At 42.8% G+C, this 27,894-nt stretch overlaps 1 protein-coding gene across 1 annotated transcript; it reads left to right on the top strand.

Annotated features, from left to right (window-relative positions):
- The first annotated feature begins 1,183 nt into the window (after nt 1–1,183).
- On the top strand, nt 1,184–26,511 carry LOC129814009 (histamine H3 receptor-like). Its single transcript, XM_055866738.1, has 3 exons — nt 1,184–1,870; nt 2,515–2,681; nt 23,171–26,511. Exons 1-3 carry the CDS (start codon nt 1,624–1,626, stop codon nt 23,957–23,959), a joined length of 1,203 nt encoding a protein of 400 aa, XP_055722713.1. The 5' UTR covers nt 1,184–1,623; the 3' UTR covers nt 23,960–26,511.
- Nucleotides 26,512–27,894: the final 1,383 nt, after the last annotated feature.

Here is a 27,894-nt window from a genome sequence, read left to right as displayed (position 1 = left end):
CACTGCTACACCTGGCTATCAGCGGAGCCTTGTCTGGCAGTGAAACAGTTCATTCAGCCTCATTTACTGCTTTAGAAAAAATAAAACATAGCTGAAATGGTGACTTATTTAAACAAATGTGGTTTCTACTGACAATTGAAATGTACAAAATATGGCATAAGGGAATGACAAGCGGATAAGAAGCAATCCGTAATTTCAATTGAGACATTAATGAGCGAGCTAGGATGGAAGTAGTCAATATAACTATTTGTTCAGAAATTTTGAAATGCACAGTGACAGAATTCAGAACATGGGCTGTTCTTACAGTATTCTTCCTGTACACCAAGTCAGAACTGTAGGATACATAAAGGGAGCATATGAGCAGACAATAAACTCTTACAATACTCAACGATTACAGTTCCCTAAAACAGGTTATAGGCTACATGTGCACCACCAAGTCAGAAGAGTAGGCTAAGAGAGGAAAGGGACCAAATTATTAGGGTGAGGCACATGGCCTACTTTCAGCTTACTACACAACATACACTTAGTTTTATTTACAGTATACATATCTCCCTGGCATATTACATTATTTATGCAGCAGCATACAAGATGGTGTGTTCTTGGGGACCTTCAATGCTGCAGACATTTTTTTGTTACCCTTCCCCAGATCTGTGACTTGATACAATCCTGCCTTTCGATATCCTGTCCAATCAATCAATTGAATTTCCAACAGTTGGACTCCAATCAAGTTGTTGAAACATCTCGAAGACGATTAATGGAAACAAGATGCACCTGAGCTCAATTTCGAGTCTCATCGCAAAGGGTCTGAATACTTATGTAAGTAAGGTAGCTGTTTTTAAAAAATGTGCTAAAAATTCTAAAAACCTGTTTTCCCTTTGACTTAGTGTCCCCATGAGTGACAGAACAATGAGCCAATCACGGCACAACTACAGAGCATTACCAACTCTCCTTATTTTCTGCTGGTTGCCCCACCACCATCACAGAAAGCACTGAGCTAGGCTGAAACACCTACATTTTGGAGCTGCATTACTCAAGAAAGAAAAAAAAGAGACTGTTTGTATGCTGCTTAATTAACTCAATTCTAAAAATGTTTTACATTGTTTGCAAACTGATATGTGACAAGTATTAATGCTAAATTAAAATGCAAAACAGGCTCTGCCCCACCTTCCCTGAATGACCCGTCGCCACTGGTGTACCAGAGCACATAGAGGTGTATGGCTGTAGGCTAGTGGAGGTTTTTGCTTACTTGTGGAAACTTTTAGTGGAAGTTTCAATTCATTGTAGATACCACAGACGACGTATATAGTGATGTAGATACCAAAGCGTTTTCCACGTAACAAAAGTTCTGATGCTGCCTAGACCTGCGCGCACTTCATGATAGGCTATGGATGAGTGTTGTTGAGCAAGATGATATATGATATTGACAGCATCTTTAGGTTATTATATAAATATTCGAGTAGGCTGCGCCGGTCCGCGAGGTGACAAGCAAAGGACATACTGAAGTTGAATTTTGGATGCGTGGATGCAGATGCGCATGGATTTCAGCTGTTGCATTGCCTATTTCCAACTCCTTGGAATATCCGCCAACGATTTAACAACATTTTAAAGCTGATAAAGAAGATCATGGGGGGAGATCAACTCGATGCCAACGCGAGCTGGAATTACATGCACAACGACTCAACCAAAATGTGGAGCGACAACGCATTCACGGCACCTGTCATGGTCATTCTTTTGATGATGATGGTAACTTTGGTGGTTGTGATAGTTTTGGGAAACGCTTTGGTAATTTTCGCATTTAAAGTAGACAAGAGTCTGAGGAGGCAAAGCAACTATTACTTCCTGAATCTCGCCATATCGGATTTTCTTGTTGGTGAGAACATTTATGATTATTAAATTAAGTATATTGTTATTGCATGTTGAAGATGTCATTTGCATTCATTTTCTTATTTGAAGTAATTTATTGGTCTGTGTGTTTGAGTGAGAATGGTAAACAGTACAATATGAGGAATGTTATTTGTGGACCGCAACTCAGCCTGATGTTAGTGGTACAGGCTCCCATTAAAATATTGTTATAGACAGCAGACAAATGACAGGAAGTCCAGATGAACAAATGTGGGCTCCCCTCCTCCTGGCAGAGCAGATTAAAAACATTTATTCAAGCGTAAGACTAACATGTAGCCTAGCGGCTAGAGAAGTCAGATAACAACTGGACCGTTGCCAGTTCGAATCCTGGGTCCGATGGGAAAAATCTGTCGGGAATTGAGCTTGCAACTGGAGGGTTGCTGGTATCAAACCTAGATTCCATTGCCTGCTGTTGTGCCCTTGAGCAATGCACTTAACCCTCCACAACATCAGCTCTCATGTGGCAGCTCCATGCACCTCTAAAAAAAACGTGTGATGTGTGTCTTTCAGAGGGGTTGGGTTAAAAGTGGAAGTCACATTTTGGTTCACCCAATATTGACCAATAAAGTAATATTAATAAGTGCAATGCCTCTCCCCCATCTGGTTTTCCAGGGGCATTCTGCATTCCAGTGTACATCCCATACATCTTGACAGGGAGATGGATGTTGGGCAGAGGACTGTGCAAACTGTGGCTGGTCATGGACTACTTGCTCTGTACTGCCTCTGTCTTCAACATTGTCCTGATCAGCTATGACCGCTTCCTCTCTGTCACCAGGGCGGTGAGTAGGAGGAACCTTATGGCCTTGAATTAGTTCATTGGAATGCCTTGAGAGGGGGATACCATACACACAATTGTCAGTTCTTAATTAAAGCCCCCTTGCAGTCCTTTTCATTTTATTTATGCATCATCACTATATGTCTACTAAATCACTGTTTATTTCATGAAAATAACTCCAAATATGTTGTGTATCATTTATTTCCCTGAGCCTCCTTTTAGCCGATACAGTTGCATCCGTAGGATTTGTAGTACACAAAGTGACTATGACAAACGAACCGACCATCTGGATGAGTGTTTCAGACAGCGGGGTTACCCAGAGGAATGGCTGCATGACGCAAGGGAACGTTATAAAAATATCACCCAGGATGACAGCCTCACGCCCAAACCTCCCCGCCATCCTGACCAACGCATTCAATGCTTCCTTCAGTACTCCCCTCTTGGTAAACAGTTCGACCACATCATTAAAAACACTGGCACATCTTGAGCACTGATCCACAACGGGAAAAGACGTTTAAAGAACCCCCGCGGGTAGTCTTCAGACGCGCCCCCAACATCAGTCACATGGTGGTGAGGTCTGATCTTCCACCAGTGCCACAGTACCTTTCTAGACAATGTGCCGGACGGTAACTATAGATGTGGCGGGTGCACCCAGTGTAACTTCACGAACAAATGCACAATGTTCAATCACCCTATTACGGGCAAGGCCATTAAGATTAAGGGCATCATTACATGTTCCACAAAAATGTGATATACCTGATCAAATGTATTTGTCGTCTATGTAAGAAAAACAAAACAAGCTCTGAAAACAAGGATAGCAGACCACAGGAGTAATATCAGGACCCGTGACCAGAGAAACCCTGTGGCTGCGCATGTCATGGAGGCTCGTCACAACATTAGCTCTTTGAGATACATGGCATCGATCATGTCAAGACACCTAGGATGGGCGGAGATATTGATAATCTATTATTGAGAAGAGAACTGTATTGAATTCACTGTTTGTGTACCATGTCTCTGAATCAAGTGTTTGATTTCAGACCATTTCTTACCTGAATATGTCACTTTACTTTGATTTGTCTTGCCTTCCAGGTTACCCATTTGGTCATTTTGTAAATATATATTATGTTCTGGAACCATTACGTGCACCCATCTCATTGTTATTTAATTATTAGAGACATTCAAATGTTTTTTGCACCCACCATGCACCATGTCCGCAATGGTCATGTGAGGTGAAATATGTATATTTTGGGATGTGAACAGTCAGTGTGTTTCACCTGACGAAGATCCGTTTCGGATGGAAACGTCAAGAAAGCGGTGAATTGGGAGCTTTAACAGACTTCTTGTTCTACACTAGTGTTCTTTATTAGCCCATCACCTATGTTTTTTAAGGATGTGTGTATGACCACAAACTTTTCTGAGCCTCCTTTTGCCATTGAAAAGCTCAGTTTGATCTGATTGGCGGAATGGATCGTTTAGACCAGGGATCATCAACTAGATTCAGCTGTGGGACGATTATAATTTTTTTTTTTTTAATTATACATTTTTAAAATGTATTTAAAATGTATTTATTTTTTCTTGAGTGGATGGTCAGGGGGACGGAGCATAATTACATATAATTTATAGACTGCAAATTGACCGCAAGAAGCCCAAACAGATATATTATTTGACTAAAACAAAATAATTTCAAACCGTTCTTTCATTTGAATATGATCACATATCAATCAATCAATCAATTTTATTTTATATAGCCCTTCGTACATCAGATAATATCTCGAAGTGCTGTACAGAAACCCAGCCTAAAACCCCAAACAGCTAGAATGCAGGTGTAGAAGCACGGTGGCTAGGAAAAACTCCCTAGAAAGGCCAAAACCTAGGAAGAAACCTAGAGAGGAACCAGGCTATGAGGGGTGGCCAGTCCTCTTCTGGCTGTGCCGGGTGGAGATTATAACAGAACTATGCCAAGATGTTCATAAGTGACAAGCATGGTCAAATAATAATCATGAATAATTTTCAGTTGGCTTTTCATAGCTGATCATTAAGAGTTGAAAAACAACAGGTCTGGGACAGGTGGCGGTTCCATAACCGCAGGCAGAACAGCTGAAACTGGAATAGCAGCAAGGCCAGGCGGACTGGGGACAGCAAGGAGTCACCACGGGCGGCAATCCCGACGCATGGTCCTAGGGCCCAGGTCCTCCGAGAGAAAGAAAGAGAGAAGGAGAAAATTAGAGAGAGCCAAGATTTTCAAAATGTTCATAAATGACAAGCATGGTCAAATAATAATCAGGAATAAATCTCAGTTGGCTTTTCATAGCCGATCATTAAGAGTTGAAAACAGCAGGTCTGGGACAGGTAGGGGTTCCATAACCGCAGGCAGAAGAGTTGAAACTGGAATAGCAGCAAGGCCAGGCGGACTGGGGGCAGCAAGGAGTCACCACGGCCGGTAGTCCCGCCGTATGGTCCTAGGGCTCAGGTCCTCCGAGAGAAAGAGAGAAGGAGAAAATTAGAGAGAGCCAAGATTTTCAAAATGTTCATAAATGACAAGCATGGTCAAATAATAATCAGGAATAAATCTCAGTTGGCTTTTCATAGCCGATCATTAAGAGTTGAAAACAGCAGGTCTGGGACAGGTAGGGGTTTCGTAACCGCAGGCAGAAACAGTTGAAACTGGAATAGCAGCAAGGCCGGGCGGACTGGGGACAGCAAGGTGTCAGCATGCCCGGTAGTCCTGACGTATGGTCCTAGGGCTCAGGTTCTCAGAGAGAACGAGAGAATTAGAGAGAGCATACTTAAGTTCACACAGGACACTGGATAAGACAGGAGAAGTACTCCAGGTATAACCAACTGACCCTAGCCCCCCGACACATAAACTACTGCAGCATAAATACTGGAGGCTGAGACAGGAGCGGTCAGGAGACACTGTGGCCCCATCCGAAGAAACCCCCGGACAGGGCCAAACAGGAAGGATATAACCCCACCCACTCTGCCAAAGCACAGCCCCCACACCACTAGAGGGATATCCTCAACCACCAACTTACAATCCTGAGACAAGGCCGAGTATAGCCCACAAAGGTCTCCACTACAGCACAACCAAGGGGGGGCGCCAACCCAGACAGGAAGTTCACGTCAGTAACTCAACCCACTCAAGTGACGCACCCCTCCTAGGGACGGCATGAAATAGCACCAGCAAGCCAGTGACTCAGCCCCAGTAACAGGATTAGAGGCAGAGAATCCCAGTGGAGAGAGGGGAACCGGCCCTGGAGAGACAGCAAGGGCGGTTCGTTGCTCCAGAGCCTTTCCGTTCACCTTCACACTCCTGGGCCAGACTACACTCAATCATATGACCCACTGAAGAGATAAGTCTTCAGTAAAGACTTAAAGGTTGAGACCGAGTCTGCGTCTCTCACATGGGTAGGCAGACTGTTCCATAAAAATGGAGATCTATAGGAGAAAGCCCTGCCTCCAGCTGTTTGCTTAGAAATTTTAGGGACAATTAGGAGGCCTGCGTCTTGTGACCGTAGCGTACGTGTAGGTATGTACGGCAGGACCAACTCGGAAAGATAGGTAGGAGCAAGCCCATGTAACGCTTTATAGGTTAACAGTAAAACCTTGAAATCAGCCCTTGCCTTAACAGGAAGCCAGTGTAGGGAAGCTAGCACTGGAGTAATATGATCAAATTTCTTGGTTCTAGTCAGGATTCTAGCAGCCGTATTTAGCACTAACTGAAGTTTATTTAGTGCTTTATCCGGGTAGCCGGAAAGTAGAGCATTGCAGTAGTCTAACCTAGAAGTAACAAATGCATGGATTAATTTTTCTGCATCATTTTTGGACAGAAAATTTCTGATTTTTGCAATGTTACGTAGATGGAAAAAAGCTGTCCTTGAAACAGTCTTGATATGTTCGTCAAAAGAGAGATCAGGGTCAAGAGTAACGCCGAGGTCCTTCACAGTTTTATTTGAGACGACTTTACAACCATCAAGATGAATTGTCAGATTTAACAGAAGATCTCTTTGTTTCTTGGGACCTAGAACAAGCATCTCTGTTTTGTCCGAGTTTAAAAGTAGAAAGTTTTCAGCCATCCACTTCCTTATGTCTGAAACACAGGCTTCTAGCGAGGGCAATTTTGGGGCTTCACCATGTTTCATTGAAATGTACAGCTGTGTGTCATCCGCATAGCAGTGAAAGTTAACATTAAGTTTTCGAATAACATCCCCAAGAGGTAAAATATATAGTGAAAACAATAGTGGTCCTAAAACGGAACCTTGAGGAACACCGAAATGTACAGTTGATTTGTCAGAGGACAGACCATTCACAGAGACAAACTGATATCTTTCCGACAGGTAAGATCTAAACCAGGCCAGAACTTGTCCGTGTAGACCAATTTGGGTTTCCAGTCTCTCCAAAAGAATGTGGTGATCGATGGTGTCAAAGGCAGCACTAAGGTCTAGTAGCACGAGGACAGATGCAGAGCCTCGGTCTGACGCCATTAAAAGGTCATTTACCACCTTCACAAGTGCAGTCTCAGTGCTATGATGGGGTCTAAAACCAGACTGAAGCATTTCGTATACATTGTTTGTCTTCAGAAAGGCAGTGAGTTGCTGCGCAACAGCTTTTTCTAAAATTTTTGAGAGGAATGGAAGATTCGATATAGGCCGATAGTTTTTTATATTTTCCGGGTCAAGGTTTGGCTTTTTCAAGAGAGGCTTTATCACTGCCACTTTTAGTGAGTTTGGTACACATCCGGTGGATAGAGAGCTGTTTATTATGTTCAACATAGGAGGGCCAAGCACAGGAAGCAGCTCCTTCAGCAGTTTAGTAGGAATAGGATCCAGTATGCAGCTTGAAGGTTTAGAGGCTATGATTATTTTCATCATTGTGTCAAGAGATATAGTACTAAAACACTTAAGTGTCTCTCCCGATCCCAGGCCCTCGCAGAGCTGTGCAGATCCAGGACAGCTAAGCCCTGGAGGAATACGCAGATTCAAAGAGGAGTCCGTAATTTGCTTTCTAATGGTCATGATCTTTTCCTCAAAGAAGTTCATGAATTTATTACTGCTGAAGTGAAAGCCATCCTCTCTTGGGGAATGCTGCTTTTTAGTTAGCTTTGCAACAGTATCAAAAATAAATTTTGGATTGTTCTTATTTTCCTCGATTAAGTTGGAAAAGTAGGATGATCGAGCAGCAGTGAGGGCTCTTCGGTACTGCACGGTACTGTCTTTCCAAGCTAGTCGGAAGACTTCCAGTTTTGTGTGGCGCCATTTCCGTTCCAATTTCCTGGAAGCTTGCTTCAAAGCTCGGGTATTTTCTGTATACCAGGGAGCTAGTTTCTTATGACAAATGTTTTTCGTTTTTAGGGGTGCAACTGCATCTAGGGTATTGCGCAAGGTTAAATTGAGTTCCTCAGTTAAGTGGTTAACTGATTTTTGTCCTCTGACGTCCTTGGGTAGGCAGAAGGAGTCTGGAAGGGCATCAAGGAATTTTTGTGTTGTCTGAGAATTTATAGCACGACTTTTGATGCTCCTTGGTTGGGGTCTGAGCAGATTATTTGTTGCGATTGCAAACGTAATAAAATGGTGGTCCGATAGTCCAGGATTATGTGGAAAAACATTAAGATCTACAACATTTATTCCATGGGACAAAACTAGGTCCAGAGTATGACTGTGGCAGTGAGTAGGTCCAGAGACATGTTGGAAAAAACCTACTGAGTCGATGATGGCTCCGAAAGACTTTTGGAGTGGGTCTGTGGACTTCTCCATGTGAATGTTAAAATCACCAAAAATTAGAATATGATCTGCTATGACTACAAGGTCTGATAGGAATTCAGGAAACTCAGAGAGGAACGCTGTATATGGCCCAGGAGGCCTGTAAACAGTAGCTATAAAAAGTGATTGAGTAGGCTGCATAGATTTCATGACTAGAAGCTCAAAAGACGAAAACGCCCTTTTTTTTTTTTGTAAATTGAAATTTGCTATCGTAGATGTTAGCAACACCTCCGCCTTTGCGGGATGCACGGGGGATATGGTCACTAGTGTAACCAGGAGGTGAGGCCTCATTTAACACAGTAAATTCATCAGGCTTAAGCCATGTTTCAGTCAGGCCAATCACATCAAGATTATGATCAGTGATTAGTTCATTGACTATGACTGCCTTTGAAGTGAGGGATCTAACATTAAGTAACCCTATTTTGAGATGTGAGGTATCACGATCTCTTTCAATAATGGCAGGAATGGAGGAGGTCTTTATCCTAATAAGATTGCTAAGGCGAACACCGCCATGTTTAGTTTTGCCCAACCTAGGTCGAGGCACAGACACAGTCTCAATGGGTATGGCTGAGCTGACTACACTGACTGTGCTATTGGCAGACTCCACTAAGCTGGCAGGTTGGCTAACAGCCTGCTGCCTGGCCTGCACCCTATTTCATTGTGGGGCTAAAGGAGTTAGAGCCCTATCTATGTTGGTAGATAAGATGAGAGCACCCCTCCAGGTAGGATGGAGTCCGTCACTCCTTAGCAGGTCAGGCTTGGTCCTGTTTGTGGGTGAGTCCCAGAAAGAGGGCCAATTATCTACAAATTCTATCTTTTGGGAGGGGCAGAAAACAGTTTTCAACCAGCGATTGAGTGCTGAGACTCTGCTGTAGAGCTCGTCACTCCCCCTAACTGGGAGGGGGCCAGAGACAATTACTCGATGCCGACACATCTTTCTAGCTGATTTACACGCTGAAGCTATGTTGCACTTGGTGACCTCTGACTGTTTCATCCTAACATCGTTGGTGCCGACGTGGATAACAATATCTCTATACTCTCTACACTCGCCAGATTTAGCTTTAGCCAGCACCATCTTAAGATTAGCCTTAACGTCGGTAGCCCTGCCCCCTGGTAAACAGCGTATGATCGCTGGGTGATTCGTTTTAAGTCTAATACTGCGGGTAATGGAGTCGCCAATGACTAGGGTTTTCAATTTGTCAGAGCTAACGGTGGGAGCCTTCGGCGTCTCAGACCCCGTAACGGGAGGAGTAGAGACAAGAGAAGACTCAGACTCCGACTCGCTACATAATGGGGAAAACCAGTTGAAAGTTTCTGTCGGCTGAATGAGCGACACCGGTTGAGCATTCCAACAGCATTTCCCTCCAGAAGCCATGAGAAAGTTGTCCGGCTGCGGGGACTGTGCGGGGGGATTTATACTAACGTTACTATCTGTACTTACTGGTGGCACAGACGCTGTTTCTTCCTTTCCTACACTGAAATTACCCTTGCCTAACGATTGCGTCTGAAGCTGGGCTTGCAGCACAGCTATTTTCGCCGTAAGGCGATCGTTCTCCTGTATATTATGAGTACAGCGACTGCAATTAGAAGACATCATGTTAATGTTACTACTTAGCTTCGGCTGTTGAAGGTGTTGACGAACCATGTCCAGATAAAGCGTCCGGAGTGAAAAAGTTGAATGAGGGAAAAAAGTTGCGATGGAAAAACTAAAAATATAAACGGTAATTAAAAACAGAAACAAAACAAAAAACGTAAAGTTGTCAGCTAGCAAAGTAAAGTAAAGTTGGCAGCAAAACGCACAGCAACAAAACGCACAGCAACACGTCTGCAGATTCAACAGGAAGTGACGGCAATGCACGGATGAACAACAAACACCATGACCACAACAACAAACACCATGACAGTGCAATACACAAGGGGTGGAACAGGGGTGGAACAGTGGCAACATACACTTCCGGTCAAAAGTTTTAGAACACCTACTCATTCAAGTATATATTTTTTACTATTTTCTACGTTTGTAGAATAATTGTGAAGACATCAAAACTGGTAAATAACACATGGAATCATGTAGTAACCAAAAAAAAGTGTTAAACAAATCAAAGTAGCTACCCTTTGCCTCGATGACAGCTTTGCACACTATTGGCATTCTCTCAACCAGCTTCACCTGGAATGATTTTCCAACAGTCTTGAAAGAGGTCCCACATATGTTGGCTGCTTTTCCTTCACTCAGCGGTCCAACTCATCCCTAACCATCTCAATTGGGTTGAGGTTGGGTGATTGTGGAGGCCAGGTCATCTGATGCAGCACTCCATCACTCTCCTTCTTGGTCAAATAGCCCTTACACAGCCTGGAGGTGTGTTGGGTCATTGTCCTGTTGAAAAACAAATTATTGTCCCACTGCAGATTGCTGTGGTAGCCATTCTGGTTAAGTGTGCCTTGAATTCTAAATAAATCACAGACAGTATCACCAGCAAAGCACCCCCACACCATCACACCACCTCCTCCCTGCCTCATGGTGGGAACCACACATACGGAGATCATCCATTCACCTACTCTGCATCTCACAAAGACACCACGGTTGGAACCAAAAATCTCAAATTTGAGCTCATCAGACCAAAGGACAGATTTCCACCGGTCTAATGTCCATTGCTCGTGATTCTTGGTCAAAGCAAGTCTCTTCTTATTATTGGTGTCCTTTAGTAGTGGTTTCTTTGCAGCAATTTGACCATGAAGGCCTGATTCATGCAGTCTCCTCTGAACAGTTGATGTTGAGATGTGTCTGTTACTTGAACTCTGTGAAGCATTAATTTGGGCTGCAATTTCTGAGGCTGGTAACTCTAATGAACTTATCCTCTGCAGCAGCGATAACTCTGGGTCTTCCATTCCTGTGGCGGTCCTCATCAGACAGTTTCATCATAGAGCTTGATGGTTTTTGCGACTGCACTTTTTCCGAATTGACTGACCTTCATGTCTTAAAGTAATGATGGACTGTTGTTTCTCTTTGCTTATTTGAGCTGTTCTTGCCATAATATGGACTTTGTCTTTTACCAAATAGGGCTATATTCTGTATACCACCTCTGCCTTGTCACAACACACCTGATTGGCTCAAACGCATTAAGAAGGAAAGAAATTCCACAAATTAACTTAACAAGGCACTCCTGTTAATTGAAATGCATTCCAGGTGACTACCTCATGAAAGTAGTTGAGAGAATACCAAGAGTGTGGAAAGCTGTCATGGCAAAATAAAATATTTTGATTTGTTTAACCCTTTTTTGGTTACTAGCTGATTCCATGTGTTATTTCATAGTTTTGATGTCTTCACTATTATTCTATATTGTAGAAAATATTAAAAATAAAGAAAAACCCTTGAATGAGTAGGTGTGCCCAAACTTTTGAGTAGTACTGTATATATAAACTCAGCAAAGAAAGAAACGTCCTCTCACTGTCAACAGCGTTTATTTTCAGCAAAATTAATGTGGAAATATTTGTATGAACATAAGATTCAACAACTGAGACATCAACGGAACAAGTTCCACATACATGTGTATAACAGAAATGGAATAATGTGTCCCTGAACAAAGGGGGGGTCAAAATCAAAAGTAACAGTCAGTATCTGGTGTGGCCACCAGCTGCTTTAAGTACTGCATTGCATCTCCTCCTCATGGACTGCACCAGATTTGCCAGTTCTTGCTGTGAGATGTTACCCCACTCTTCCACCAAGTCACCTGCAAGTTCCCGGACATTTCTGGTGGGGAATGGCCCTAGCCCTCACCCTCCGATCCAACAGGTCCCAGAAGTGCTCAAAGGGATTGAGATCTGGGCTCTTCGCTGGCCATGGCAGAACGCTGACATTCCTGTCTTGCAGGAAATCACACACAGAACGAGCAGTATGGCTGGTGGCATTGTCATGCTGGAGGGTCATGTCAGAATGAGCCTGCAGGGAGGGTACCACATGAGGCAGGAGGATGTCTTCCCTGTAACGCACAGCGTTGAGATTGCCTGAAATGACAATCTCAGTCCGATGATGCTGTGACACACCGCTCCAGACCATGATGGACCCTCCACCTCCAAATCGATTCCGCTCCAGAGTACAGGCCTCGGTGTAACGCTCATTCCTTTGACGATAAACGCGAATCCGACCATCATCCCTGGTGAGACAAAACCGCGACTCGTCAGTGAAGAGCACTTTTTGCCAGTCCTGTCTGGTCCAGCGATGGTGAGTTTGTGCCCATAGGCGACGTTGTTGCTGTGATGTTTGGTGAGGACCTACCTCACAACAGGCCTACAAGTCCTCAGTCCAGCCTCTCTCAGCCTATTGCGGACAGTCTGAGCACTGATGGAGGGATTGTGCGTTCCTGGTGTAACTCAGGCTGTTGTTGCCATCCTGTACCTGTCCCGCAGCTGTGATGTTCGGATGTTCCGATCCTGTGCAGGCGTTGTAACACGTGGTCTGCCACTGCGAGGACGATCGTCTATCCATCCTGTCTCCCTGTAGCGCTGTCTCACAGTACGGACATTGCAATTTATTGCCCTGGCCACATCTGCAGTCCTCATGCTTCCTTGCAGCATGCCTAAGGCATGTTCACGCAGATGAGCAGGGACCCTGGGTATCTTTCTTTTGGTGTTTTTCAGAGTCAGTAGAAAGGCCTCCTTAGTGTCCTAAGTTTTCATAACTGTGACCTTAATTGCCTACCGTCTGTAAGTCGTTAGTGTCTTAACGACCGTTCCACAGGTGCATGTTCATTAATTGTTTATGTTTCATTGAACAAGCATAGGAAACAGTGTTTAAACTCTTTACAATGAAGATCTGTGAAGTTATTTGGATTTTTATGAATTATCTTTGAAAGACAGGGTCCTGAAAAGGGGACTTTTTTGTTGTTGCTGAGTTTATATTATTGTCAAAAAATAACATTGTGATATGCAACTGCATCGAGTTTTCCCCCATCACAAATTTTAAGGGGGCAAACTACCTGCACTCCAGGACACCTACAGCACCTGATGTCGCAGGAAGGCCAAAAATATCTCATCAAGGACGACAACCACATGATCCACTGTCTGTTCACCCCGCTACCATCCAGAAGGCGAGGTCAGTACAGGTGCATCCAAGCTGGGACCGACTGAAAAACAGCCTCTATCTCAAGGCCATCAGACTGTTAAACAGTCATCATTAACACAGAGGCTGCTGCCTACATACAGACTTGAAATCATTGGCCACTTTAATAAATGGATCACTAGTAACTTTAGTAATGCCACTTTAATAATGTTTACATATCTTGCATTACTCATCTTATATGTGTAAATACTGTAATTTATAATTTACATCTCTATTGCATCTTGCCTATGCAGCTCTGTCTATCTTCATCCATATATTTATATGTATATATTCTTATTACATTCTTTTACTTATATTTGTGAGTATTAGGTAGTTGTTGTGGAATTGTTCGATTACATGTTAGATATTGTTGCACTGTCGGAACTAGAAGCACAAGCATTTTCCTACACTCACAATAACATCTGCTAACCATGTGTATATGACCAATAACATTTGATTTGACCAGTTGTGGGATAATGTCAATGTGGCTTTGATTTGATTGTAGTCGGGAGCTTTATATTTATGACAGTTTGCGATGGAACAAATTAAAAAATGTATGTCCTTACAGAATTGCTTGGCAAGCTACTCATAGGTCGACTGCGAGCTACTGGTAGCTCCTGATCTACCGGTTGTAGACCCCTGCTCTGGAGCCTACCCCGCTTACCCCTTCAATTTAGGAGGATACACAAGCTGAAATTCCAGGCATTTTTTTCCAAACAGCTCTTACACAGAAAGGGCATTGTCATCATTTTCATTATTTCAGAGTGTTATTTCGACCTCAGAGAATTGAAATATCATTAAAAAAGCACAGACATCATGTTTTTGACGCTGTCTCTTATTAGTGCATACTCACACTACTCTCAGAGCAGGGCTGCCAGTTTTGACTAGCAGTTACATTTCGTAGCAGGTTAGAACTTAGAATGTGTTTGGAGAAGCTATAGAGCCCGTACTCTATAGCTTCTCCCACAAGCCTCCTCTGGATTCAGTGTGTTCTCTTTTTGTTAGGAGAGTTAACATGGCAGGTTAGGATAATTAGGTTAAGAAAAGGGTTAGTGATTAGCTAAAATGCCGAAATTGTCCAAAACACGACTCGAACATATCAAGTTACAACCAGGCCTGCCCTGAGAACAGTCTTGGTTTCCACTAATATGAAGCTGTGTTGTTTTTTTTATGCACTGCCCCTTTAACTCTTGATGTTGGTTGCCATTGTTTTCATTTTGCTTGACAACTTGCAGAGGAAATGTTGACTGAGAGAGACGTGAGAGACAGTGAGAGTCTGAGAGTTTGGTACACCATTCCACGCATTCTCTTGAACATTTAGGCACTTAAACCTTAGTGCTGTTTTTCTAAGAACCAAACAAATGTAAGTGCTCAATTACTATTGAAAGGGTCAAGACTCCCGTCAGGTGTGTTGCTGGTACTATTTAATGAAGCTGCCAGTTGAGTACTTGTGAGGCGTCTATTTCTCAAATTAGACACTCTAATGTACTTGTCCTCTTGCTCATTTGTGCACCGGGGCCTCCCACTCCTCCTTCTATTCTGGTTAGTGCCAGTTTGCGCTGTTCTGTGAAGGGAGTAGTACACAGCGTTGTATGAGATCTTCAGTTTCTTGCATGGAATAGCCTTCAATTCTCAGAACAAGAATAGACTGAGTTTCAGAAGAAAGTGCATTGTTTATGGCCATTTTGAGCCTGTAATCGAACCCACAAATGCTGATGCTCCAAATACTCAACTAGTCTAAAGAAGGCCAGTTGTATTGCTTCTTTAATCAGCATAAACATTTTCAGCTGTGCTAACTTAATTGCATAAGGGTTTATCAATTAGCCTTTTAAAATTATACACTTGAAATAGCTAACACAACGTACCATTGGAACACAGAATTGAAGGTTGCTCATAATTGGCCTCTGTATCCCTATGTATTCCATAAAAAAATCTGCAGTTTCCAGCTAAAATAGTCATTTACAACATTAACAATGTCTACGCTGTATTTCTGATCAATTTGATGTTACTTTAATGGACCCAAAAAATGTGCTTTTCTTTCAAAAACAAGGACATTTCTAAGTGACCCCAAATGTTTGAACGGTAGTGTTTTTGCATCAGTCACGTCTTTTGTGGTCATTTTGATGCATAATGCATCATGGATTTAAGCATTGTTATAGAACACTTTATATTATCTGGATAATTATTTCAAAATGTAAAGCAATAGGTATAATTTTCTTTCTTTCGTTGACATAGTCCCAAAATGGTTTGCTTGTCAGCAATCATGTTTTTAATACATGTGACTTTCAAAATGCAGAAATTGAATTTGGTGGAGCATCACAGCGCTGTCTCTCTAACAGCAACCTGTAAAGGCTAACTGGGCATGGACAAGCTAAATATTTTGCGCCCGTGCTTAAGCATCAGCACTCACCAAAATAGCCATCATGCCACTGAGTGAGAAGTTATTGTTTTTGGGCAGAATAATGTGAGGTGTTGTTGGAGGTGCATCTTGGTCAGTTTAGCTCGGAAAATGCCGCCCTAGTCAAACTGCTGCTCTTGGCGGCTGCCTAATAATGCCTAATGGGCAGGCCGACCATGGGGCTTAATCATAGAATTATATTTAGAATCCCTTTTAATTCAATAGCATCTCTGCTGTCAAAACGGGAAAGGGCATTCCACAAACTGTTGCCACAAAGTTGGAAACACAGAATCGTCTAGAATGTCATTGTATACTGTAGCTTTAAGATTTCCCTTCACTTGAACTAAGGGGCCTGGCCCAAACCATGTAAAACATCCCCAGACCATTATTCCTCCTCCACCAAACTTTACAGTTGGCACTATGCATTGGGGCAGGTAGCGTTCCCCTGGCATCCGCCAAACCCAGATTCGTCCGTCGGACTGCCAGATGGTGAAGGCTTGTGTGCGAACTGACTTGTAAAGGTGGCATCCTATGACAGTGCCACATTGAATGTCATTTGAGGTCTTCAGTAAGGCTGTTCTACTTCCAATGTTTGTCTATGGAGATCGCATGGCTGTGTGCTCAATTTTATACACCTGTCAGCAATGGGTGTGGCTGAAATAGCCGAATCCACTATTTTCAAGGGGTGTCCTTATACTTTTGTATTTATAGTGTATTTCCAAATTTCAGTGTTCTCTAATCACATCGCATTTTGGAGCGTAGGCTGTAGGCCTACCACCCGTTTCCAAATCCATTCGCTCATTTCTGAAATACGTACGTTAATGGTGTGATAGCCTTCAGTTTTCTTGACATTTTATTTTCATTATTGTGATAGGCTTATGTTTTACCGGTATGATGCCGTACCGGAACGTACCGCTTTACTTTCACCCCTGACTGCTACCAACCCAGAGGTCCCCATCTGGACAAGTTAATCATTCATGACCTCCCAAACCCCCCACCACCACCCAAATCCCGGTGCCAAAACTAATTATATGCCCCCCCCCCTGCCCAATGATGAAGGAAGAAAACTAAAGACACTTTTTAACTTTAGAACTCCTGTCCTGGTGTGGGCTTCTCCTCTTCAGCCAGGGGAATGAGGTTTCAAATCTGAAAAGCTTGGCCACCATTGCTTAAAAACAATATTAAAATAAATTATAGGGAACGCACCTTATTAGGGCCACTGACTGAACTGTCACAATCAGCTTAACCATAACAATTACAGTGCAAAATGTCTTAGTCGTAAGTAATCTGTGATGTGCAGAACTTTTAGCAACAGAATGTGGCAGAGAGCATATAAATATTTATATGAACTTATTTAAACTGACTGGCTTTCGTACCAAACAACACCATCTCTGAAGTTAGGCTTTCAGAAATGGGCACAGACACTGTCACCTGCTTTCATTGTGCCAATTTAAATAATTTGTATCATCAGTGACTGGATGTTCATATGCCAGTTGACTGATCGTGCCTTCTCTAGTGTCTTACTCGCCCATTGGGCACAGACGTCAGTTACATGTCTAGTTTTGATTTACACAAATTAGACGAGGTACGATCAGGAATATCCTACCAACAGGACATCAAAAACTGTAATATCCTGTGTTTCACGGAATCGTGGCTGAATGACGACATGGATATACGCTGCACCGGCAACATAGAACAGCACACTCCGGTAAGATGAGGGGGGGCGGTCTGTGCATATTTGTAAACAGCTGGTGCACGAAATCTAAGGAAGTCTCTAGATTTTGCTCGCCTGAAGAAGAGTATATTGTGATAAATTGCAGGCCACACTATTTGCCTAGAGAGTTTTCAGCTATACTTTCGTGGCTGTTTATTTACCACCACAGACAGATTCTGGCACTAAGACCACACTCAGTCAGCTGTATAAGGAAATGAGCAAACAGGAAACCACTCACCCAGAAGCAGCACTCCTAGTGGCCTGAGACTTTAATGCAGAGAAACATTTTTTACAAGCAAAAATGAAAGCAGGAAGCACCAGTGACTCGGTCTATAAAAAAGTGGACAGATGAAGCAGATGCTAAACTACAGGACTGTTTTGCTATCACAGACTGGAACATGTTCCGGGATTCTTCTGATGGCATTGAGGAGTACACCACCTCAGTCACTGGCTTTATCAATAAGTGCATTGAGAACGTTATCCCCACAGTGACTGTACGTACATACCCCGACCAGAAGCCATGGATTACAGGCAACATTCGCACTGAGCTAAAGGGTAGAGCTGCCGCTTTCAAGGTGTGGGACTCTAACCCGGAAGCTTACAAGAAATCCTGCTATGCCCTGCGACCAACCATCAAACAGGCAAAGCGTCAATACAGGGCTAAGATTGAATCATACTACATAGGGGGTCCGACGCTCGTCTTATGTGGCAGGGCTTGCAAACTATTACAGACTACAAAGGGAAGCACATCCGCGAGCTGCCCAGTGACACGAGCCTACCAGACGAGCTAAATCACTTCTATGCTCGCTTTGAGGCAAGCAACACTGAGGCATGCATAAGAGCATCAGCTGTTCCAGACAACTGTGTGATCCCGCTCTCCGTAACCGACGTGAGTAAGACCTTTAAACAGGTCAACATACACAAGTCCGCGGGACCAGACGGTTTACCAGGATGTGTGTTCTGGGCATGTGCTGACCAACTGGCAGGTGTCTTCACTGACATGTTCAACATGTCTGTAATACCAACATGTTTCAAACAGACCACCATAGTTCCTGTGCCCAAGAACACAAAGGCAACCTGCCTAAATGACTACAGACCCGTAGCACTCATGTCCGTAGCCATGAAGTGCTTGGAAAGGCTGGTAATGGCTCACATCAACACCATTATCCCAGAAACCCTAGACCCACTCCAATTTGCATACCGCCCAAACAGATCCACAGATGATGCAATCTCTATTGCACTCCACACTGCCCTTTCCCGCCTGGACAAAAGGAACACTTATGTGAGAATGCTATTCATTGACTACAGCTCAGTGTTCAACACCATAGTACCCTCAAAGCTCATCACTAAGCTAAGGATCCTGGGACTAAAAACCTCCCTCTGCAACTGGATCCTGGACTTCCTGACGGGCAGCCCCCAGGTGGTGAGGGTAGGTAGCAACACATCTGCCACGCTGATCCTCAACACTGGAGCTCCCCAGGGGTGCGTGCTCAGTCCCCTCCTGTACTCCCTGTTCACCCACGACTGCATGGCCAGGCACGACTCCAACACCATCATTAAGTTTGCAGACGACACAACAGATCACCGACAACGACGAGACAGCCTATAGGGAGGAGGTCAGAGACCTGGCCGGCTGGTGCCAGAATAACAACCTATCGCTCAACGTAGCCAAGACTAAGGAGATGATTGTGGACTACAGGAAAAGGAGTTCCGAGCACGTCCCCATTCTCATCGACAGGGCTGGAGTGGAGCAGGTTGAGAGCTTCAAGTTCTTGGTGTCCACATCAACAACAAACTAGAATGGTCCAAACACACCAAGACAGTCGTGAAGAGGGCTCGACAAAGCCTATTCCCCCTCAGGAAACTAAAAAGATTTGGTATGGGTCTTGAGATCCTCAAAACGTTCTACAGCTGCAACATCGAGAGCATCCTGACTGACATCAAGGCACTACAGAGGGTAGTGCGTAGTGCCCAGTACATCACTTGGGCTAAGCTGCCTGCCATCCAGGACCTCTACACCAGGCGGTGTCAGAGGAAGGCCCTAAAAGTTGTCAAAGACCCCAGCCACCCCAGTCATAGACTGTTCTCTCTACTACCGCATGGCGAGCGGTGCCGGAGTGCCAAGTCTAGGACAAAAAGGCTTCTCAACAGATTTTACCCCCAAGCCACAAGACTCCTGAACAGGTAATCAAATAGCTACCCGGACTATTTGCATTGTGTCCCCCCCCAACCCTGTTACGCTGCTGCTACCCTCTGTTCTTCATATATGCATAGTCACTTTAATTATACATTCATGTACATACTACCTCAAATGGGCCGACCAACGTGTGCTCCCGCACATTGGCTAACCAGGCTATCTGCATTGTGTCCCGCCACCCACCACCCGCCAACTCCTCTTTTACACTACTGCTACTCTCTGCTCATCATATGCATAGTCACTTTAACCATATCTACATGTACATACTACCTCAATAAAGCCTGACAAACCGGTGTCTGTATGTAGCCTCGCTATTGTTATTTTTCACTGTCCTTTTACTGTTTTATTTCTTTACTTACCTATTGTTCACCTAATACCTTTTTTGCACTATTGGTTAGAGCCTGTAAGTAAGCATTTCACTGTAAGGTCTACACCTGTTGTATTCGGCGCACGTGACAAATAAACTTTGATTTGATTAACGTAAAGTCAACGTGAAATCAACAAAAGATTTCACCATGTATTTGGATTTAAGTTAAGAGACAAAATGCCCTAACGTTGATGACTTTTGCCAAATCCAATTAGTTTTCCACATTGATGTCATCACAGATTTTTGGGGATTGAAATGACATGGAAACAATGTTGACTCAACCAGTTTTTCCCCAGTTGTCAGATCTTTTGAACGAGGCAGATAAAGGAGAGAGGGATGTTGTGTGTAATGTTTTGTTTCACCAGAAGACTGGGTGAAGTAAATTCTTCACAGGACCCAATCTGAATTCAAATGACCAGATACCTATTCAGACCCAGCTGGGAGAATAAACCTGAATAGTCGAAGTCATTCTCCTCTTTTTAATGGCTGAAGCGAAACCTGTGGTCATGTTTGTGCAGAGACATATGACTGTGCAGAACCATACTTTTATAGAGTCCTTGGTATACAAGAGCTCAAAGAGGTCTATGGCTGTAGACTAGTTGAGGTGTACTAGGGGAAACTTTTAGCACTGACCAACCGTTCTGATTCGGAGCTCACTTCATGATAGGCTATCGATGAGTATTGGTGAACAAGAAGATCGAGTATATTGACATCATCTTTAGTTCTGTGTGAGTGTGTCATATCGACCATAATTGAGTAGGTTGCTTCTGTCGGCGAAGTGACCAGCAAAGGACATACTAAAGGTGCATACTGAATTAAAATAAACTATAGGGAACGAATGTATCAGATATCTTATTAGACCACTGACTGAACTGTCACAATCAGTTTAACCATAACGATTACTGCACAAAATGTTTTGGTAGTAAGTAATCTGTGATGTAAAAAACTCCTATTTTAGCAACACAATGTGGCAAAGGGCGTAGAAATATTTGTATATATTTATTTAAACCGACTGGCTCTCGTACCAAACAACATCATCTCTGGATTCAGAAATGGGCACAGACAGTGTCACCCACTTTCATTATGCCAATTTAAATAATTTGCGCCATCAGTGACTGTATGTGCATATGCCAGGTGACTGATCATGCCTTCTCTAGTGTCTTTGTATGAGGTAAAGCACACAAAGCACAGTAGACAAAGGAGAGTAATACTGTGTATAATGTTCTGTTTTGTTTCACCAGCACAACACTTAACATCAGAGGCATGAATACAAATGAAACTAGAGAGGCTGAGGCTCTCCTTTAAGCCACACGACATTACGCTTTGATCATAGACATCCTCCAGTTTCTATGATCCTCTCCAGTTTCTCTCCAATCAATCAGTAGAGAAGTAGAGAGAAAGAGATGGTCGACGGCCAAGGAGCGGCATTTTGCCTTAAAGCACTTTCCTCCCAACTTGAAATAGAAGTGGCAGGCCGTCACATATATTGTAGAGCATCTGAAGTGAAAAGGAAAGATTGGGATCAAGATAGAGATGTAAGGTCAGGGCAGGTGGTGCAAGTTCAGCTTTTTCCGATAGAAATTGGATCAAATCTAAGAGAGCATGTTGAAGAACCTCATTGACTCAATGAAGCTCATGAAGCAGACTAGGCTGGGGGGATGTACCAAGACATCTCCTTAGAAAGCCCTCCACTACAAGACTATGGCCAGGACTTGTTACTGACCTGACCAGGAAAGACTGGCACCTAGAACTCCAACCCTATACACTACCTGGTACGTGGTCACATGGTCCTGGTCACTCCCTAGTATTAGCAAGTTGAAGGGTGGACTGTGTACATATATTACACACTGTAAGTTTACATATATTGTGTACATATATTACACACTATTACACATATATTATTACACACAAAGTTTCATCCTCACAACCAGGTTTCCGTCCAACCTTTTTATGCAGGTAAAGTACATGTCGGATGAAAATTCTCACGACAGGCCTGATGGAAACAGCACATTTGTCTGTAAACTTTCCAAATGTCACCAACACCAAAATATGCCAGTGTGTAGAATAATACCCAAATATGTAAAGGGAGATATAGGATAGAGGAGATATTAGGAGATAGGGAGATATTAGGATACATAACCATGAAGAGAATAACATTCATATCAATAATTATACATTTCTGTGTATTATAGATCAGGGACCCATGATGAAATTCCATTAACTTAATTATGTTATCGGATGTATATTATTAATATTATTATTATGCAGTTCAATAATCAAAATAGGTGTCATAGCGGACATCCCATTCTTTCTGCAGATATCTTGAATGTTAATTTGGAGCAGATATTTAAGGGTTTTTGAAAATGTGGATGTTTACAAACGTTACCAAACTTTGCATCTGTGCAGTTCTTCCAGTAGATGTGTTTTTGTAAAATGTACTGTGTAAATTTCTGGAAGAAGTCATTGTGCAAAAAGTTGTTGTCATGTGTGATCCGTCTTTGGCATCTAGGTCACCAGGCTGCTCGTTATGGCGCACACCTGTCACCATTGTTACGTGCATCAGCGCATTAGGACACTCACCTGGACTCCATCACCTTGATTACCTTCCCTATATATGTCACTCCCTTTGGTTCCTTCCCCAGGCGTCATTGTTTCTGTTTCAGTTTCCTGTCTGTGCGGTTTTTGTGTTTCTTGTTTTGTATTATGTTTTATTTATTAAAACACGCACTCCCTGAACTTGCTTCCCGACTCTCAGCGCACATCATTACAGTTGTATGGTTTATTGAACTTTGAAATCAATGGTTTTTGTTTGGCATACATTATAAGAAAAAAATCGGAGTCTCAGTGCAATTCAGTTATCGTGGAATTGCCCTTTACAAACCAACATCTAGACAGAATGAGTCATAACACAACAAAGCCCAAAATCATCAATCATGTCCATCATCTTTGTCTCTTGTTTCCGCCAGGTGAGCTACCGTGCCAGACAGGGCATGACCCACCAAGCCATCATGAAGATGATAGCAGTCTGGGTCCTGGCCTTTGTCCTCTATGGCCCTGCCATCATCTTCTGGGAGCTGGTGGTGGGGAAGAGCCGTGTCCCGGAGGATGAGTGCTACGCTGAGTTCTACTACACCTGGTACTTCCTCCTCAGTGCCTCCATGTTGGAGTTCGTCTCCCCCTTAATCTCCGTAACCTTCTTCAACCTCAGCATCTACCTCAACATACGTCGGAGGAGGCTCCGGAACAGAGATGAGACGAGTGGACAGGCCCATGCGCCCGATGGACAGCCCCCTCCCCTGGGGAGAGGGGAATGCCTCCGCCTCACTTCCCTCTTCTCCCGGAACTCGGTAGTGGTTAAGAAGCTGTCTAGCACTGTGTCGGTCCAGGAGAGGGGATCAGGCTCAGGGTCCTTCCACTCCCAGATCTTCCATCCCCCCTTGGAGCGGCAGGACACCTCCACTAAGGGCACCCAGCGCAGCTGCTTGTCAAGGGACAAGAAGATTGCCAAGTCGCTGGCTGTCATCGTGTGTGTGTTTGCTGTGTGCTGGGCGCCCTACACCCTCCTGATGATCATCAGAGCCGCCTGTAAGGGACGCTGCGTCCAGCACCACTGGTATGAGGTCACCTTCTGGCTGCTGTGGCTCAACTCGGCCATTAACCCTTTCCTCTACCCGCTCTGTCACAGCAGCTTCCGCAGGGCCTTCGGCAGGATCCTGTGTCCCAGACGGAGGTCAACTCAGCTGGCCACCAACTGACCTGCAGTATGGCCAATCACTTAAGGGCCTCTACTGTATCATGTGATGGATAGGCCAGTAGCCAGAGAGGTGGTGATACACACACGAAACACTTTACTGTACATAGACCCAAAGGAGATAATCAAGACTAAAACTGATACTTTAGCAATGAACATTTTTAATGGAACAAAACAGATTGTCTTACATGTGATAGGCCAGTGGCCAGAGAAGTGGGGTGAATCTCGAAAGCCAAAATGATTGTAAGAGAAGCACTTTACATAGACTCAAAGGTGATACTACCCACTGGCACAAACTGGTTGAATCAACGTTGTTTCAACGTAATTTGTCAACGTCTTGTGACGTGGAATCTAAGTGGAAAATACAAAAAGTCAACTGTTGTTTTGAGGGTGCAATTTCTACCACAGGATTATGTCGTCATCGTAACCAAATTTCAACATAGACAAACCTTGTATAAAATATGTACCTTTAAAACATCTTTAAAAGATCTTCAATGTCATATCCGCTCCCAAAATAAGAAAAAAAACAATAGGCTGGGAAGCACCTCCTACTGGAGAATGTATTTCTGTACAGATACCCTTTGGTCTCCTTCCCAGGGTTTTAACCAAGCCCTGCTTAGCTATGATATTTGTCACTGACTCTTACCAGTGCGCTATCATGAGTGTGATTTTTGCGAGTTCTCCACTTAATAACTAAATAGATTCGCTGTTGCTCTTAAAGTCATTCCAAAAAAGTAGGTTTAACGTAGCAAATTAAAAGAGACCATACTTTATCACTCATGTACTGTATCATCAATGATGCTATTTAGGCCTATATACAGTAGAATCTGTAAAGTCATCAACAGCTATTGTTTCAGTTTAGCAGGCCTAGGCTTTCAAACTGGTTGATTTGAAATGTAATGATATTGAATTGTGTCTGGTTGTCACCGCAACCAGATATCAACATTTGAAGGAGTTGTCTTCTTTCTGACCATGTTCCGTCTGTGCCACTGACTTCATTAATCATTTCTATGTTTGATTCACATCTTCATCTCAACCAAAAATCAAAGTTAAAGAATAGGATGGAGATGGAGACATGCATCTAACATGTACATTATTTGTAGAATAACTGGAATTGAAGCCAGACTAAGTCAGTCGTACAGTTGGAACTTTGTATTTTGTATTTATTAAGGATCACCATTAGCTGCCTCCAGGGCAGCAGCTACTCTTCCTGGGGTCCAGCAACATTAAGGCAATTATATACAATTTAAAATATTACATGACATTACATTTCATAACACTTCCTTCAGGCCACTACTCTACTATCACATATTTACAATACAACATCCATGTGTACGTGTGTGTAGAGTGCGTGTCATCTCTTCACAGTCCCCTGTTCCATAAGGTGTATTTTTTAAATATGTTCTTTAATTTTTTATCTGATTGTCCTGCTTGCATCAGTTACCTGATGTGGAATAGAGTTCCATGTAGCCATGGCTCTATGTAGTACTGTGCGCCTCCCATAGTCTGTTCTTGACTTGGGATTGGGAAAATACCTTTTGGTGGCATGTCTTGTGGGGTATGCATGTCTGAGCTGTGTGATAGTAGTTTAAACAGACAGCTCGATATATTCAGCATGTCAACACTTCTTACAAAAGCAAGTAGTGATGAAGTCAATCTCTACTCCACTTTGAGCCATGCGAGATTTACATGCATATTATTAATGTTATCTCTCCGAAAGCAGAAGATAAATCTCCTTAAAATGTTGATATTTGGTTGTGTTGACTGCATTGCTCACTTGCACCGTGTACTTTTAATGTAATCTCAACTGCAATCCAGGTCATTTGTTTCTGCTATTAGATGAAGCACAGTGATAACACGTTAATCGTTGTATACCTAAGCAAAATCTCAGACATTGTTTTCTCATTTGAACTTTGCTGTTTTAAAAAAAAAGCAGTGATAGGTTATTAAACCAAACATCTGGCTTTGCTATTCCATTGGAATTTGGTTGTTCTTTTAGATGGTTCAAAGCATAATGATAACATGATGAAAATTCCACTAACTCTGGGCTGTCTTTTTGAGTGGGTGGATAGGACTATAGGTTGTAATCTCATTGATCAACGTCTTAACCAAATATTACACTACCCAATTATCCACGTTGAAATGACGTTGTGTTCCCAGGGGTAATGACCAAATCTGATATTTTACCAATGAAAATATTGTATATAATAAAACAGATTGTCATATTGACTGCTGTTTACAAAAGTGTATTTGAAGAGTAGATTTGAATGTATTATGAGCATGTGTATGGCAATGTTCGTTTTCTGTGAAGTCAAAATTTTGTGCAAATGTACAGTATTCATCAAATTATATGGCACCAAGGTACTATGTGGCCCATGTGAATTCATGCTTGTCATCATTATCATAAGACCAATATTTGGTGTATGAATAAAAAACATTCATGTTTAACTTTGATGTCAAACCTCAAAGGTTTTAATGTAGTACCTTTTGTATTATACTGGAACAAAGCAGGTTAATTCTGGCCCACCTCTCTCTACCGTTGGTCACAGAAATAAAATAATGGAGAAAGCAACAGAAGTGTCATGTTTCTTTTTATTTTCAGAAACAGGCCACTACCTTCCTCTGCTGTCAGAATTATGCCACTACTGACCTCTATAGAAAATATTTCTTTGTCCTCAAACATTGGCCAACATGAACTGATATGTTAACATTTATTAGGCTGAATTACCATATTGGACAGATTAAATTGCTTTATACAAGAAGGCATTTTATTGTATGACAAACAGATGGTAAATCAAAGTATTTGTTTCTTTTGTACCGTATTGGATAATGACCTTGGTGTACAGGAGTAAATTCGCCACTAGATGTCACTGTGCATCTTCTAGCTTTTGTTTGTTTCAACACCCTCTGTGTACCCATAGTTTATTTTATGTTTACTTCATTTCACCTTCATTTAACCAGGTAGGCCAGTTGAGAACAAGTTCTCATTTACAACTGCGACCTGGTCAAGATAAAGCAACGCAGTGCGACAAAAACAACAACACAGAGTTACACATAAACAAACATACAGTCAATAACACAACAGAAAGATCAATGTACAGTGTGTGCAAATGTAGAAGAGTAGGGAGGTAAGGCGATAAATAGGCCATGGAGGTGAAATAATTACAATGTAGCATTAACACTGGAGTGATTGATGTGCAAGTAGAGAATAGAGATACTGGGGTGAAAAAGAGCAAGAGGGTAAGTAACAATATGGGGGGATGAGGTAGTTGGGTGTGCTATTTACAGATTGGCTGTGTACACGTACAGTGATCGGTAAGCTGCTCTGACAGCTGATGCTTAATACTTAGTTACTGACTGCATCAATAACCTCGATTGATTTAGATTAAAAATAAGCACAGATCAAATTATTCTTTTGAAGCCTTTGTTTTCTTAGGCTTCAGTTACGCTTTCTTCACTCAAGCAATCCACGTGTAAAATGTTTAAACCTGTCATTTTGAGAATTTTATGCAGTGTTGTGTCATTGATTTAAAAAAGATGTCATCAACATTGGTCTATTAGAAAGGATAAGACACTGAGATGCAGCCTTGTTTTGAGTACGTTGGTTGGCTTCAATGAGACACAGTGCTTGACAAGATATCTGTTGTTTTTAGTGAACTTTCCAGACCAAAACCTGCAGGTAAGTTCCGCAAATTGGGCCACTGCTGTGGAAAAAGCTTCTGGGTCATCTACAGTAGTACTAAATCTTCTACAGACCACACTAGTATGATGCTCCAAAATAAATTGTGGAGAGTCACTCCTGTGTTATGTTATAGATTGGTGTGGTTCTCTCAGGGTGATGGTGAGTTATTAGATGTATAATTGCAACATGATGTTAGATAGTGAGAAGGGCCTTTGGTTTGCAGGTGCCTGGGGTCCCAGAGGGGACTGCATTGCTCA

Source organism: Salvelinus fontinalis, chromosome 17, assembly GCF_029448725.1.
Source record: "Salvelinus fontinalis isolate EN_2023a chromosome 17, ASM2944872v1, whole genome shotgun sequence".
Lineage (NCBI taxonomy): Eukaryota > Metazoa > Chordata > Actinopteri > Salmoniformes > Salmonidae > Salvelinus > Salvelinus fontinalis.
The sequence above is the reverse complement of the archived record's forward strand: the minus strand, read 5'-3'. Positions and strand labels throughout refer to the sequence as shown.

Excerpts from the sequence above, each read along its gene's own strand:
- LOC129814009 (XM_055866738.1), top strand. The coding sequence starts at position 1,624 with ATGGGGGGAGATCAACTCGATGCCAACGCGAGCTGGAATTACATGCAC. Across the intron at positions 1,871-2,514 it reads CATATCGGATTTTCTTGTTG|GGGCATTCTGCATTCCAGTG; the intron begins GTGAGAACATTT and ends CTGGTTTTCCAG. Across the intron at positions 2,682-23,170 it reads TCCTCTCTGTCACCAGGGCG|GTGAGCTACCGTGCCAGACA; the intron begins GTGAGTAGGAGG and ends TGTTTCCGCCAG.